This window comes from Babylonia areolata, chromosome 24, assembly GCF_041734735.1.
Source record: "Babylonia areolata isolate BAREFJ2019XMU chromosome 24, ASM4173473v1, whole genome shotgun sequence".
NCBI classification, from domain to species: Eukaryota; Metazoa; Mollusca; class Gastropoda; order Neogastropoda; family Buccinidae; genus Babylonia; species Babylonia areolata.
Genome location: NC_134899.1, coordinates 49648511 through 49665079, shown reverse-complemented (window position 1 = coordinate 49665079; position 16569 = coordinate 49648511). Strand labels below are relative to the sequence as shown.

Genomic DNA, 16569 nt, shown 5'->3' with positions numbered 1-16569 from the left:
AAAAAAAGAATAAAAATATTTGTGAAGGAAAAAAAAAGAAAAGAGCAAATAAACAAAACAAACAAAAATAGGCTTCAGTTCTTTGCCATTCATTTTTTCTGTTCTTTTCATACACAAATTACATTTTCAGTGTCTAAATAACACTTTGTGTGTGTGTGTGAGAGAGAGAGAGTGTGTGTGTGTGTGTGTCTGTATGCTTGTTGAACATTCAGGCATTAAAACCTTCCAGCTGAACAGCAATGGTTGTAGATATGTTTCTTGAAGACTTTCCACACGCGCGCACACACACACACACACACACACACACAAAAGCATATCTGTCCACAAACAACACAGTTATATCTAAACAAAAAAAAGAAGACATACAGAAAGAAAATCCTTGTTGTGTGATGTTGCAGACACAGCCCAGCCCATCAAGGTGCTGGACAAAGTGCGAGTCAAGCCAAGCGTGATCACACCCACCTATAAGTGGGGCTCTGTCACACACGGCAGCATCGGCACTGTCACTGGTACGTCTGCTTCTTCTCTTTGTACAGGGGCCTGAATTTCACTTTTGACAGTGTTGCTTGTTGTTGATGGTTGTCCAGACCACCACACTGAGCGATATCAGGTTAGGCCATTTAAATCAAAAACGTAATGTGTGAGAATAATTGTATTACAATATTACTTTCTGCAACAACAGATTTCTCTGAAATTTGAGCTGCTTTCACTGAGAATGCACATCATCCCAGTGCAGTGCAACCCATGTTCAAAAAAATTTTTTTTTTTTTTTTGGTGTCCAAGTGTGTTTGTCAAAATCTCAAAGTGGATTGTTTTTTCTACTGAATGTTGTCAGGGGCAATCCCTGTTGCTGCCGTTGATTCTTCAAGTAACGCCAAGTGCATACTGTACATGGGACCTCAGTTTATCGTCCTGTATGAAAGACTAGCACCCAGTCCACCTCTCAAGGTTTAGGGGGTGTGGGGGGGGGGTATAAATCCTGGACCATGTATAGGACTCAGATCCATTGGCATTCCAGTAAGGTGCATTACCACTTGGCCACTGTTCCACCATGTATCGTATGATGGATAGTTCTGTCCTGTCTGCAGCCATCAGCCCCAACACTTTTTAATCCACACAGATATTCATTTGTGATGCTTTTCTACAGAATTTTGCCAAGGGCATCCCTTTTGTTGTCATGTGTTCTTTAACATGAAAACTGCTACACTTTGTAATGTTCTGTGCTCAGCCATCAGCCCCAACAGACGTGATGTTTTTATACAGAATTTTGCTTGTGACAATTTTTTTTGTTGGCGTGGGTTCTTTGACATGAAATGTGCTCCACTGTGTATTGTGTTGTACTGTGCTGTGTGCAGCCATCAACCCCAATGGGCGTGATGTGACAGTGGACTTTCCCCAGCAGGCCCACTGGACAGGGGTGATAGAGGAGATGGAGTTGGTGCCCAGTGTCCACCCTCACGTCACGTCAGTACACACTGCTTTCTTCCTCCTCCTCTTCTTCATCTCCTCCTCTTTCCCCATATTTTTCTTCTTCTTCTCCTCCTTCTCCTCCTCCTTCTCCTCCTCCTCCCACCTCTACCTCCTCTCCTCCTTCCCTCCTCACCCTGGGGGAGAGTGCATTGCTGTAATTCAGCGCCACTCTTCTATATTCTATCCGCATGTATGTGTGTGTGTATTATGAGCAGAGATTGACATCCGCTTACAGTTAAGCTGACAGCAAGTGAGAGCTGTATCATCAAAGGTCTCTCCACTGAAAGGGGAATTCATTTACAGCTGCAGCCTTAGGGACTAGTTGGCCTTCAGGGAGCGTCCAACACCACCTGTCATAAAGCTCTTGAGAGCTGTATCATCAAAGGTCTCTCTGCTGAAAGGGGAATTCATTTACAGCTGCAGCCTTAGGGGCCAGTTGGCTTTCAGGGAGCATCCAACACGACCTGTCATAAAGCTCACCTGGTTGAGAGAGTGGGGATATAACCTGGGCAAGACACTCTCCACTGTGAATTATAGCCCTGATAGTCAGGACAGCAGTTGCTTCCTCTGCAGTTCTGATGGTCACAGTCAGACACGACTATCATACGTGTGCAGAATTTTGCCAGGGACAGCTATACTATTGCTGTGGCTTGTTTTATGTGGCACAGGGGACCTTTGTTAGTCATCTCATTCGAAAGACTAGCACACAGACAAACACAGAGGGTCTAATGGATGGGTGAGTGAATATTTCAGTCCTTTTTGAAATTGAACCCAGGACTTTTAATTCTTAATGGGGTGTGCGGCACTAGCATTGATTTGTTGTGATTCACAATGTGGCACCATTCATTGTCAGTCACACATTCCAACACACAATGCATGTCAGTCATGGTGCCAGTGTTTTACTGAATGCTAATTCAAAATAGAATAGAATAGAATATGTCTTTATTACCAAGTGTACCGGGGTCACAAGGAATATTGGGGGAGACAGTACATAACAAGATACGAACATAAATTGAAAATCATACACAAACACAGATACAGTAGAAATTAAATACATACAAGTGCATATTAATATAAAAAGTTGTGCATACTCACGCATGCACGCACTGTACACACACACATGCATGCATGCACACACACACACACACACACACACACCGTTTGAACAGAAGCTGCATAATACATGTGGATGGGGCTGATGACTAGATATTCAGGTAGATGGTTGTTGGTTGCACAATTCTATTTATCACACTGGAGGCAGGAGGCACCTTTGCAGAATCTATTAAGTATTGGACTTGTGACCCAGTGTTCAGTGGTCATAGTTGGAGGTGTTGTTTCCAGGTGTGATTCCTGCAACATGAACCCCATCACAGGCCCACGCTACAAGTGCAAGATGTGTGAGGATTACGACGTCTGTGACAACTGTTTCCGCTCCGTCAAGTCACACCGCCACCCCTTCATGCGCTACACAGAGCCAGGTGAGAGAGAGTCAGTATGCTAAGGGAGGCTACTAGCCACAGCTTCTTTCAGTTTATCCGCCAGAGCCAAGTCAACAAGCAGATAAAAACAAGTTAGATTGTGATCCAGTTTTTCATTGGGGTCAACAGAGCCATTCTGCACCAGACAATATGGAGGACTTTTACTTTTCAGGATTATCACCAGGTACAGCCATATTGGATGTTGCATGTTGTACATGTTCAACATAACTTTTTTCTGAAAATTCAGGGGGTGCTTGTTATGTACTGCAGTTCTTGTGGGCTGAAAAGTATGGTGTTTCTCTTTGAAATTTATGTTTATGATTTCTACTCTGTATACATTTATCAGTCTGCTTAATTGCATCTCTCCATACACGATGTGACTGTCGTTGCCTGTCTGCAGGGAGTGAACCGACATTTGCGGGGAAACCCGGTAAACAGACAAAGCCGGTGCAGCGTGTGGCAAGCGGCGCCCTGGTGGACAACTGGCACATGTGTGTGAAGAACATCACTGTGTCCTCCCGCGAGAACCAGGCCATGCGACTCATCGATGGCAACGAGGGATTCTGGCAGAGCTCTGGCACCCAGGGAAAGGTATAGATCTCTGGATGGGGGGTGGGGAAGGGAGGGGGGGCTGCTTATGTGTGGTTATGTTTGTTGGATTTGAAAGGGAAAGGTCTCTGTGTGTGTGTGTGTGTGTGTGTGTGTGTGAAGGGGGAAGACTGGCAGGGGGTTCGAGGAGAACGGATACAGTTGGTTGGTTTGTGTGTAGGTGGGTGGCTGGTAGGGGGGCAAAGGGATTCAGGGAAAAAAGTAAAGGGAAGGGATTGGTTTTTGTATGTGTGTCTGTGAGCGTTTGTCAGAGGGGGTAAGGTGGAAGTGGGGTGGATGGGGAGAAGTGTAGGGGATGAGGCTGGTCATGATTTGTGTGTTTGTGGGTGGGTTGAAGGTGGGAGGGGGGTCAGGGTTAAAGGAAAGGGATGGGACTAGTCATGTTTTGTGTGTATGCATGTGAGGGGTGGGGGGCGGAGGGTGTGGGGGTCAGTGGGAGGTGAGTGGATTTGACTCTAACTTGGAGGGGGAAGAGTGGAAAATGGGGATGGGGTCAGAGAGAATAGTAGGGGGAAATGGTGGCCATGATTTGTGGATGTGGTGTGTGTGTGTGTGTGTGTGCGTGTGTGTGTGTTTGTGTTGATGTTTGCATATGTGTGGGTGGGTTTGAGGGGGAAGAGTGGAATGTGGATCACGGAGAAGGGAAATGGGAAGCAGTTTGTCATGATCTGTGAATGTGTGTGTGTGGATGTGTGTGTGTTTGTGCATGTATGTGTGTGTTTGCGGAAAGCGGTTGGTCTTGGTTTGTGTGTATGTCTGTGTGGGTGGATGTTTGTGTGTGCTTGGATGTGTGTGTGTGTATGCATACATGTATGGCAATGTGCATGTGCCTATGTGTGTGCTTGCATGGTCTGACATAACCCTCCAAGTGTTAGATCTGTAACATCATCTGCTGCCTGAGGAGACGCCCTGGCAAAATCAGTCAGGCTTTGGACATCTGATCCAGTGTTCACCAGTGATCCAGGCTTTAGGCCCGTTTCAATGGGCCGTGCATGCACCTGCTCTGTGGGCAAGGTGCGGTGCAGGCGCAAGGGAGGTAACCGCTACGGTCACTGGCAGGGGTGATGAAGCGAAGTTGCCTCCCTTGAATATGATGTTCAGGACAGGCTGCACACGTTTGGGCATGTGTGTCCCCAAATGTTCCACCTTCCTCCCTACCTAGAGGGAGTGCATCCCGACTCAACTCGGTCACCGTTGGACGCAAGACAGTCAGGGCATGCCACGTGCGGGGCGCGGATACATTGTCCGGCCACCTTCACAGATGAAAAACATATCGGATCGTGTGTGCAGAGCGGCAGACGTATGTCCATGTTGGTTCCCCATAGGGAACGCACGCTCAGTCATTGAAATTTTGGGCATGGGGAAAGAGACAGAGGAGGGCGACTCGTGCACTACCCACTGGCAGGGCCGAGAAAACGCAGAGTGCGGACGCGAATCGATTGAGTCAAAAGGAAACAGCACAACTGACCTTTGTGTGGGTAAACAAACCCAGAGATGACACTAGAGGAGGTGTAGGAGGTGGTAGTGGTCTGGGGTGGACCGGAGGGAGTGGAGGAGGCGTGGAAAGACCGCAAGGCGTAATTTCTGCCCCAAATACTGTACCTGTACCTGTTGTTGAGAGAGCATGAGATAGACGGTCCTGACGATTGTGATTGCACCTTAATATTAGCTCGACTGCCCAAACGAGCTAAGTTTGTGACCTGATAAAAGTCTTCGTCAGACACAAAGCATGAGTGGCAAAGAATCGATAGACAGAAAATACAGAAAAACTTAGCTGTATGAAGAGCACAGAAACAGGGGTCAAGATGGCTGCAGGAAAAAGAGGAAGCTAGTCAGGGATACAGAGGGGAGGTAACCTACTTCTGGGAGGTTATTGGCCGTAGCTACTTTCGTTTTCTCCGCATATGCAAATAGAAGTTTGCACAGGACAGGAATCAAACTCACTGCCAGAGTCTGCACTAGTGGGTCACAGTAATTATGTTAGATAAATGTAATTTTCGGGAAAAAAAATTTCCTTTTCAGTATGTTATGGAATGACATTTCACACCAATTTTTCTCATCACCACGAAGGTGTGAATGGGTACCTGAATTCATTCAGGGAAGGTCAAAAGCAGCAGTAGGAGAGAAATGGGCCACACCTTCCTGTGCCAGGCCCTAGACACACCGGATATGAATTCACTTCCCTGATGGCTACAAAATGCAGTGGGACCTTGAACCTTGAACCTGAGGAATGCACTTCAGTCAACTCTCAACACAAGTTTTCAGTCCTCCCTCTGTCTTTCCACAGCACTGGATCCGCCTGGAGATGCAGCCCGACATGGTCATCAACCGATTATGTATGCGCATCGACCCCACAGACTCCAGCTACACACCTTCCCTGGTCGTGGTCAGTGCAGGGGAGAGCATCAGCACGCTGAAGGAGATTCGAACTGTCCACATCCCGGCCAACGAGACCCTGGTCACCCTCATCTCGGACCTGTCCGAGGTGACTTGTGTTCGTGATGGTGGTGATTTTGTTGTGTTTGTGATGGTGGTCATGTTGTTTGTTGTGTTTGTGGTGGTGGTGTTTGTTGTGTTTGTGGTGATGTTGTTTATTGTGTTTGTGGTGGTGGTGTTGTGTTTGTGGTGGTGATGTTTGTTGTGTTTGTGGTGGTGGTGATGTTTGTTTGTTGTGTTTGTGGTGGTGGTGATGTTGTTGTGTTTGTGATGGTGGTGATGTTGTTGTGTTTGTGATGGTGGTGATGTTGTTGTGTTTGTGATGGCGATGATGATGTTGTGTTTGTGGTGGTGGTGATGTTTGTTGTGTTTGTGGTGGTGGTGATGTTTGTTGTGTTTGTGGTGGTGGTGATGTTTGTTGTGTTTGTGATGGTGATGATGATGTTGTGTTTGTGATGGTGGTGATATTGTTTGTTGTGTTTGTGATGGTGGTGATGATGCTTGTTGTGTTTGTGGTGGTGATGTTGTGTTTGTGGTTGTGATGATGTTGTGTTTGTGGTGGTGGTGATGATGTTGTTGTGTTTGCGGTGGTGGTGATGATGTTTGTTGTGTTTGTGGTGGTGATGTTGTTTGTTGTGTTTGTGGTGGTGGTGATGTTTGTTGTGTTTGTGGTGGTGGTGATGTTTGTTGTGTTTGTGGTGGTGATGTTGTTTGTTGTGTTAGTGGTGGTGGTGATGTTGTTTGTTGTGTTCGTGGTGGTGGTGATGTTTGGACTGAGGAAACAGCTTGTAAACTAAACCCTGCGCATCATTAGTGTAGTCACCGAATCATGCACTTGTTCTTACATAGACCTAGTTAAGCAAACATTTAAACATTACTATCCAGTCTTGTTTTTCACTACACATATCACGGTAAGTGTGTTAGATAAACACAATTTTAGGAAGAAAATTTCCTCTTTTTTTTTTACTCTTAAAATGATTATGCAATCAGTGTTAAGTTAAGTGTTGATGTAGCAAATAGACTGGCAGTTCTAGCAGTACAACTTTGTGGAAAGAAAGAAAAAAGTATTCCATCATCCAGGAATTAAAACTACTGTAGTGCATGTGATGTGTATGAAAAATTGTCTTCATCTTGTATGAAATGGGTCAAGTTTTTTTCTCTGCATGTGTGTTGTTGTTGTTTTTGTTAGGTTTTTTTTTACTCTTCATGTCATATCAGTTTATTCTATTCATGTTTTATATGTATTTCACTGATCTCTGCAAGTGTTCTGTAGCCTCTGGAGTGGGGTTTTTTTTTTTTTTTTTCAGTTCTACGAGCTGTTTGAGATTGGCATCCGGCAGTGTCGCAGCAGTGGAATCGACTGCAAGATTCACGGGCTGTCCATCGTGGCCCACCGCCGCTCTGAGGAGGATGAGGTCGTCTCTGGCTACTCCTACCTGGCCTCTGACAAGGTGAGACCGGCGCTGGTTCAGGAATGCTGCTTTGGCCGCTGACAGTGATGACTGAAAGATTATTGGTTCTTATCCTCATCATCATTTCTGAAAGGAAAAAAAAAATCATTGTTATCATTTTCATTGTCGTTTGAAAGATGATTCATTGTTGTTGTCGTCATCATTGTTTGTGAAAATGATTCTTCATCATCATCATCACCATCATCTTCATTATTTTGGGGGAGGGTTTGTGTGTGTGTTTTTTTGTTTGTTTGTTTATTTGTTTGTTGTTGTTGTTTTTTATCAGTCCTTATCATTATCAACATCATCCTCTGTAGAATGATTCATTACATGATTACTATTTCATATCATCATCATCATTGTTTACTTGTTAAAAAGATTCATAGATATATAATAATCATCATTGTTTGTGAAATGATTGTTGTTATCATTTGTAAAGAGGATTCATTATTATATTCATCAATTGTTTATATAAAAAAAAGTTTCATTATTATTATTATTATTAGCATATTCATTGTTTATGATAATGATTCATCATCATCATTGTTTGTAATAATGAATCACATCAACATATGTGTAAATTGATCATCACATAATCGTTTGTGATTATGATTCATCACCATCGTTTGTTATAGTGATTCATTGTCATCATCATTATTTGTGATTTTTTTTTTTTGAAGCCCCCAAGACGTGGAACAGACTTGCTGACAACCTCCGACACTCCCTCACGTGTTATATATCGATCCTCAAAAACCATCTTCCATAAGTTTCGTTGTATCAGGCACAACCTAAGAGTACGTGGCTTGCTTAACTATGGGTATACATACGTATGTGTACACATATGCATGTGTGTGAATGTGTGTGTTTGTGTGCGGGTGTGTAAGTGTGTGTGGTGAGGGAGCAAATAATTGCATATTTATGTTTGAATGTATGTTTGAATGTTTGTATGTATGCATTGTGTTTATATGTGCATGTAGTTTGCCAGGTATATTTTGGCGTGTATGTGTAACACTGGTGTAATGTGTTGTGTGTAATGCCGTGTGTTTTGTCAAGCACCTAGAGCAGTTTTCTGGATTGAGTGCTGTAAACTATAAGTATCCATTATTAGATTATTATCATTGTACATCATCATCAGCATCGTTTATTACCATGATTCATTATCATCATCATTTGTGATCATGGTTCATCATCATCATCATTTGTGATTAGGATTCATCATCACCATCATTTATGAACATGATTCATCATCATGGTTTATGATGATTATTCGTTATCATCATTGTGTGTGATCATGATTCATTATCATGGTTTGCTATAATTTTTCATCATCATCATCATCATTGTTTGAGATCATGATTGATCATAATGGTTCATAATTGTCATTGTTAATGGTCATGATTCAATATGATCATCATTTGTGATTATGATTTATGATCATTATTTGTTATAATGATTCACCATCATTATCATCGGTTGTGATAATGATTGATCATAATTGTTATAATATCTCATCACCATCACCATTAGGGATTATCCCTGATCATCACACCATCATCAGCGTTTGTAATGATTGATCATCACATTGTGGTTTAGATAATGATTGATCATGACATCATCACAGTGATGCCAGTGTAAAATAAAGATTGATCATCGCATGGTTTGGACATTGATTGATCATGACACCATGAAGGTGATGGCACTGTGTGTGTGTGTGTGTGTGTGTGTGTGTGTCAGGAGGAGGATGACGAGCGTCCCATGAACCAAAGTTACGGCAGTGCAGTCAGCACCCTGAAGCGAAAGGTGCGGTCCTTGAGCAGCAAGGACATCCAGACCCACGTCTTTGTCTGGGGCCTCAACGACAAGGACCAGCTGGGGGGGCCTAAAGGGTCCAAGGTCAGTGCCACCCCCTGTCCCACACTCTCACTTTTTGCCCCTGTCACAACCTGTATTATTTTGCTGTGTCCACACCTCTCTGTCAGCACCAGTAGTTATTCTGCTGCGTCCACGCCTCTCTCTCTGTCAGCACCAGTAGTTATTCTGCTGTGTCCACGCCTCTCTCTCTGTCAGCACCAGTAGTTATTCTGCTGTGTTTACATCTCTGTCTCTGTCAGCACCAGTAGTTATTCTGCTGTGTCCACACCTCTCTGTCAGCACCAGTAGTTATTCTACTGTGTCCACATCTCTCTCTCTCTGTCAGCACCAGTAGTTATTCTGCTGTGTCCACATCTCTCTCTCTCTGTCAGCACCAGTAATTATTCTGTTGTGTCCACATCTCTCTCTGTGTCAGCACCAGTAGTTATTTTGCCGTGTCCACATCTCTCTGTCAGCACCAGTAGTTATTCTACTGTGTCCACATCTCTCTCTCTGTCAGCACCAGTAGTTATTCTGCTGTGTCCACATCTCTCTCTCTGTCAGCACCAGTAGTTATTCTGCTGTGTCCACATCTCTCTCTCTCTGTCAGCACCAGTAGTTATTCTGCTGTGTCCACATCTCTCTCTCTGTCAGCACCAGTAGTTATTCTGCTGTGTCCTACATCTCTGTCTCTGTCAGCACCAGTAGTTATTCTGCTGTGTCCACATCTCTCTCTGTCAGCACCAGTAGTTATTCAGCTGTGTCCACATCTCTCTGTCAGCACCAGTAGTTATTCTGCTGTGTCCACATCTCTCTGTCAGCACCAGTAGTTATTCTGCTGTGTCCACATCTCTCTGTCAGCACCAGTAGTTATTCTGCTGTGTCCACATCTCTCTCTCTGTCAGCACCAGTAGTTATTCTGCTGTGTCCACACCTCTCTGTCAGCACCAGTAGTTATTCTGCTGTGTCCACATCTCTCTCTCTCTCTCTCTGTCAGCACCAGTAGTTATTCTGCTGGGTCCACATCTCTCTCTCTGTCAGCACCAGGAGTTATTCTGCAGTGTCCACATCTCTCTGTCAGCACCAGTAGTTATTCTGCTGTGTCCACATCTCTCTCTCTGTCAGCACCAGTAGTTATTCTGCTGTGTCCACATCTCTCTCTCTGTCAGCACCAGTAGTTATTCTGCTGTGTCCACATCTCTCTCTCTGTCAGCACCAGTAGTTATTCTGCTGTGTCCACATCTCTCTCTGTGTCAGCACCAGTAGTTATTCTGCTGTGTCCACATCTCTCTGTGTCAGCACCAGTAGTTATTCTGCTGTGTCCACATCTCTCTCTGTGTCAGCACCAGTAGTTATTCTGCTGTGTCCACATCTCTCTCTGTGTCAGCACCAGTAGTTATTCTGCTGTGTCCACATCTCTCTCTCTGTCAGCACCAGTAGTTATTCTGCTGTGTCCACATCTCTCTCTCTGTCAGCACCAGTAGTTATTCTGCTGTGTCCACATCTCTCTCTCTGTCAGCACCAGTAGTTATTCTGCTGTGTCCACATCTCTCTCTGTGTCAGCACCAGTAGTTATTCTGCTGTGTCCACATCTCTCTCTCTGTCAGCACCAGTAGTTATTCTGCTGTGTCCACATCTCTCTCCTTTGTCACCATTGTTTTTTTTTGGGGGGTTTTTTTATGTTTGTTAGGGCTTAATGATGTCAGACACAGGTTTATTCTGTATTCTGTATATATTGACATGTACTAACATCCTTGTGCATTTTTAGTTAAGTTTGCATATATGTCGTCTGTTAAAAGATAGGTATTTGTCAGTTTTCTTATGTAATGCATTTGAATTTATAGACAGTGTAATGTCTAAACAGTATGACTCAGACTTGGAATTTATTTTACATGATCATTGATATGTATTTAAAGTATTTTGTATTTGTATTAGTTGCTTGTATGTACATTGCTTGATTAGGGGCTATGGCCTAATGATAATGAATGGATGATTCCCATATGCATATTTCCTAATGCTCCCCCCCCCTGCCCCCTTTCCCCCCCACACCCACCAAATTCCAAGTTGCTCCTAAAAAGTTCAGGGGTTGGTGTGACATTTATTTATGTTCACTTGATGTATTGATAAAATAGCAGGTCCTGACCAGACAGACTGAACTAAAGGGAGCATTCTGTGTGGGCAGATCAAACTGCCCCAACTGAACGAAACACTGTCGTCCCTGAACTGTGTGCACATTGCTGGGGGCTCCAAGAGCCTCTTCTGTGGTGAGTCTTCTGGCCTGTCTCTGGACGCTACATGTGTGCCGTGTTGTGTGCTGCGTTCATGTGTCTTGCACTATTTGTACGTTCAGTCATGTGTAAGGTATGCATGGGATAAAACACCAGACATGCAGAACCCTTTCACATGTCTACATGTTTCACGTGTCATCCAGTCAGAAGGTGTTCCATATTTTAAGTTGTTGGTTTTTGTTGTTGTTTTTTTAAACATGCCTTAATACAAGTACAAACATGAATTTGACAGGATGTTTAGGTTTCCAGTGATGTATAAATGTGTGTGCTTTGTGATGCATTCTTACTGACATAGGCAGTGAGTATTATACAGTGTGTTGTTGCACACGCAGCACACTTGTTAGAGCACATGCACAAACATACGCATGTATTTGCAACTCTTTGCCCCACATACTTATCTTTGTACACAACACTGTCACACAAAGTTACCACTCAGATAAAACATTGACTACTATAGATCGTGTGAAGGTCTAAAACAAAACATTCACACACCAAAAAAACCACTAAAATTTACACAGAATAATACACATTACACTGACACAAGACAGCAAGCTGGCTTTAATAAACACTGACCACTTTAATTTGTGTAAAGTTCTAAAAGAAAACAAAACCAAAAAAAAATAATAATAAAAAAGCCCCCCAAATTTATATGAAACAGTGCTCATGACAGAGTCAGAACACAGCAAGCCCGCTTGAATAAAACACTGACACTGTAAAATTTTTAATGAAAACATGCCCAAAACATGTAAAATTTACACCAAACAATGCCAACATTACAGTGACACAGGACGGCAAAGTGTTTGCCTGTGGGGAGGCCACCAACGGACGTCTGGGGCTGGGGATGAGCACTGGCAACGTCTTCGTCCCCCGACAGATCACCTCCCTGAGTCAGTACGTCGTCAAGAAGGTGGCTGTGCACTCTGGTAAGTGTGCCTGTGCGTGTGCATGCGTGTATGTGTGTGTGTGTGTAAGTTTGTGTGCACATACATGCATGTGTTTTGTGTTTGGTTGTGTTTATTATTTATTTATTCATTTATTTGGGGGGGGTTTGTTGTTTTTTCTCCTCAAGGCCCACCAAAGCGCATTGGGTTACGCTGCTGGTCAGGTATCTGCTCAACAAATACAGTGTAGCTAATATGGATTTGTCCGAATAGAATACATTGTTGAGAAACTGGGCTGAACTGAACTCTCAATCACACATTTTACAGATTTCCCAGTCATTGTCATTTTTGTTACCTTTGTCACGATCACTCTTGTATTATTATCTGCGTTAATTTACAAAGCCCTGTCATGTTCTCACCTGTGTGAAACAGGTGGACGCCACGCCATGGCGCTGACCGTGGACGGCAAGGTGTTTTCCTGGGGAGAGGGGGACGACGGGAAGCTTGGCCACTCCAGCAGAATGTGAGTACGCAGATGGACTCATCACTCTGATATTTTATAATAATAATGATGATAATGATTTAATTCATTAAGTGCCTTTCCATGTAAAACAAGTTCACTTGAGCTGTACAGTATAAATACTGACATTTAAAACATGCAGTTAAACGCTACAATGAAAAAAAACTTTCATGCACCGTCCTTTTCAGTCAGCCAACCAAACACTCAAGCACAAATTTATGCACACACAAAGGCATGCACACACACACACATGTATGCACAACACACACACACACACACACACACACACACACACACACACACACACAAATGCAAAAAGGCCCTAGCCCGATTTGAAGGGTTCAGATGCATTAGACATATACAATGCATAAATTTATATCTTGCTTGGAAATAGTACACATATGGAAAAAATACAGACAAAAACTGTGGGTTTGTAAAATAAGGCTCGCTTTGTTAGGAAGTGTCAGTTTTATACCATTGGTCATTCTTCAGGTGAAATAAGACTCACATTGATAACAAGTGTCATTGTTTCAGACTCACTTTGATAACAAGTGTCATTGTTTCAGACTCACTTTGATAACAAGTGTCATTGTTTCAGACTCACTTTAATAACAAGTGTCATTGTTTCAGGCCAAAGTTCCTATTCAGGTAAAACGCAAGGAAAAATAAGCCCTCACTTTGATTTTTTTTTTTTTTTTTTTTTTTTTTAAGTCAGCATTTCAGACTGTAGATCCTTCAGGCAAATTGAGACCCACTTTGAAAAGAAGTATGAATGTTTTAGTACATTGGACCTTCAGATACAATGACTCACTTTGGTGGAGGTGTGAGCATTTCAGACCATAGGTTCTTCTTTGATCATGCTCCCACGTTTCAGTAAGAACACTGATTCATAATGAATATATGTTTTACACATGATGTACATGCTACATCCAGTGTTGTAAATTCGATAAACATCAGTTTAAAGTGAATAGATAAATAAGACTAAAATAAAATTACAGGGAGTAAACAGATGAACTATAAAATAGCAAAACACAATTTGTTGCATTACCATAAAAAAAATAAAAAATTTTTAACTCCGTCCACTTAACTGCTCCAGGAACTGCGACACCCCGCGGATGATCGAGGTGCTCAAGTCAAAGCGTGTGCGTGACATCGCGTGCGGCAGTTCCCACAGCGCGGCCATCACCTCCAACGGGGAGCTGTACACCTGGGGCCTGGGGGACTACGGCCGTCTGGGACACGGCGACAACACCACACAGCTCAAACCCAAACAGGTCGGTGCTGGTCATAGCATGATGTGTTCACCCCAGCCGACCGTTGATGGCTGGCGTGGGGGTGGTGGTCGTCGTTGATGTATCTTCTTGCGTCGGTGGGGAGGATTTCTGTGTTTTGTAGGTTTCTGTAATAGTATTTTTGTGATTTTTTTTTTTTAAGTTTTTTTTTTCTCTCCCTTTATTTTACATTGTTTCAGTATTTAGACTTGCACTTCACTAGTGCTCATCCCTTTTTAGTTTGTAGTTTTTTCACTTGTACAATCCATGCAAATTGTGTTGTCTAATTCCATCAGGCATGGTCCTCATCTGTATGTGAAACTGATGTAAGTGCATAGGCAAAATGAATGTGAGTGTGTAGGTGAAAAGGTGTTAGTGTGTAAGCAAAACCAATATGAGTGTAAAGGCTAGGAGTGTGTAGGTGAATTCAGTATAAGTGTGAAGCAAATATATGTGAGTGTGTAGGCAAATACTTTTGAGTGTAGGCAAAATGAACATGAGTGTGTAGACAAAACCAACATGACTGTGTAGGCAAAACCAACATAAGTGTGTAGGCAAAACCAACATAAGTGTGTAGGCAAAACCAACATGAGTGTGAAGGCAAAACCAGCCTGCTGACACAACAGTGCAGAGGGATTGGGGCAGAGTTTGGAGAACAGAATGTAGGTGAAACACATGCAGGTGAAAGGTGTGGCTCCGTGCAACAGATTATCAGTTTTCCCCTTGACTACGGCTTGCAATGAAAATGCCAGGTGTCTCTCTTTGCCTCCTCTCTCTGTGCCCCTGACGCAGACTGTGTGTATTGTATTTCTCTTTTTGTCACAACAGATTTCTGTGTGTGAAATTCGGGCTGCTCTCCCCAGGGAGAGCAAGTTGCCACATTACAGCGCCACCCATATTTTTGTATTTTTTCCTGCTTGCAGTTTTATTTGTTTTTCCTATCGAAATGGATTTTTCTACAGAATTTTGCCAGGAACAACCCTTTTGTTGCTGTGGGTTCTTTTTGAGTGCATGCTGCACATGGGACCTTGGTTTATTGTCTCATCCGAATGACTAGCGTCCAGACCACCACTCAAGGTCTAGTGGAGGGGGAGGAAATATTGGCGGCTGAGCTGTGATTTGAACCAGCGTGCTCAGGTTCTCTCACTTCCTAGGCGGACGCGTTACCTCTAAGCCATCACTTCATGTGTGTGTCGTGTGTGCTCCAGGTGAAGGCGTTGGCAGGTCAGCGGGTCATCCAGGTGGCGTGCGGGAGCCGTGACGCCCAGACCCTGGCACTGACGGACTTTGGCATCGTGTACAGCTGGGGGGACGGGGACTTTGGGAAGCTGGGCCGGGGGGGCAGTGAGGGGTGCAGCGTGCCTCACCCCGTGGAGAGGCTGACCGGCCAGGGGGTGATCCAGATAGAGTGCGGGGCCCAGTTCTCTCTGGCTCTCACCAAGTCCGGCCAGGTCTGGACCTGGTAAGATCAGCGGATAGTTTAGTGTGCTTGTGTGTGTGTTGGGGAGGAGTAGGGGGGTGTTGAGTGTGTTGTTTGTGTGTGTGTTGTGTGTGCCTTTGAATGTGTGTGAGTGTGTCTGCATGTGTGAATGTGTGTGTGAGTCTGCATTGGGTTGTTTCACTCTTTGTGAGCTGCACTTCAGACCTCAGTTTATCCTCAGTCATTTAGGTATCAGTATCACTGTTCACGGTCCACTGGATGGTTGGGGTGTGGGGGAGGAGGGGGTTAGACTTTGCACGACTTTTCTGTTTCACTTAACACATTATGTCAGAAAATGCCTCACTAGCATAGACAGTTGTCTGTCAGCTTTAAGTTACCCATTACTCTTTCTCACTTCTTGCTGTATCAGATTTTATTCTATACTCTTTCTGCCTTCTTGGTTTATTTATTAAATTTAATCCATACACTTCACTTACCTTGATTAATCCAAACTATTTGGTGTCATGTACTGTACCACATCATACTGGTAAAAACCAGGCCAGTCAGTTTTGCTCTGTTGCCAAATTTTGCAGCTGGCAGTCTTATGAGACTCCTTTGCCAGGCCCGTCATCTGCTTAGCCAGTTAGTGCCTTAGCATTGAATTATTTGATTTATTCTCACCATTCTCTTCTCTCGGCAAATCCAGACTTATTACAGTACTGGTTTCAAAGGAACAACAACCACAGTCTGCTTCTTCTGGTCTTCAGCAAGCTAACCTGATTCAGGTTTTGTTCTTGTATTTTATCCCCATAAACAGAATTGGTAGCCTCTGTGTGCGTGTGTGTTTGTTTGTGTGTGTGTGTGTGTGACTGAACCCCGACTGAACGACACAGG

At 43.7% G+C, this 16569-nt stretch overlaps 1 protein-coding gene across 1 annotated transcript in view; it reads left to right on the top strand.

Moving 5' to 3' along the window:
- The window catches only part of LOC143299242 (E3 ubiquitin-protein ligase HERC2-like), a 176496-nt gene that overhangs the window by 112639 nt on the left and 47288 nt on the right, over window positions 1-16569 (top strand). Inside the window, 12 exon segments of the mRNA XM_076612452.1 lie at window positions 399-509; window positions 1356-1464; window positions 2812-2948; window positions 3349-3539; window positions 5845-6042; window positions 7301-7444; window positions 9179-9337; window positions 11478-11559; window positions 12363-12506; window positions 12897-12987; window positions 14081-14258; window positions 15464-15717. Of these exon segments, the coding sequence (XP_076468567.1) occupies window positions 399-509; window positions 1356-1464; window positions 2812-2948; window positions 3349-3539; window positions 5845-6042; window positions 7301-7444; window positions 9179-9337; window positions 11478-11559; window positions 12363-12506; window positions 12897-12987; window positions 14081-14258; window positions 15464-15717 (1798 nt within the window).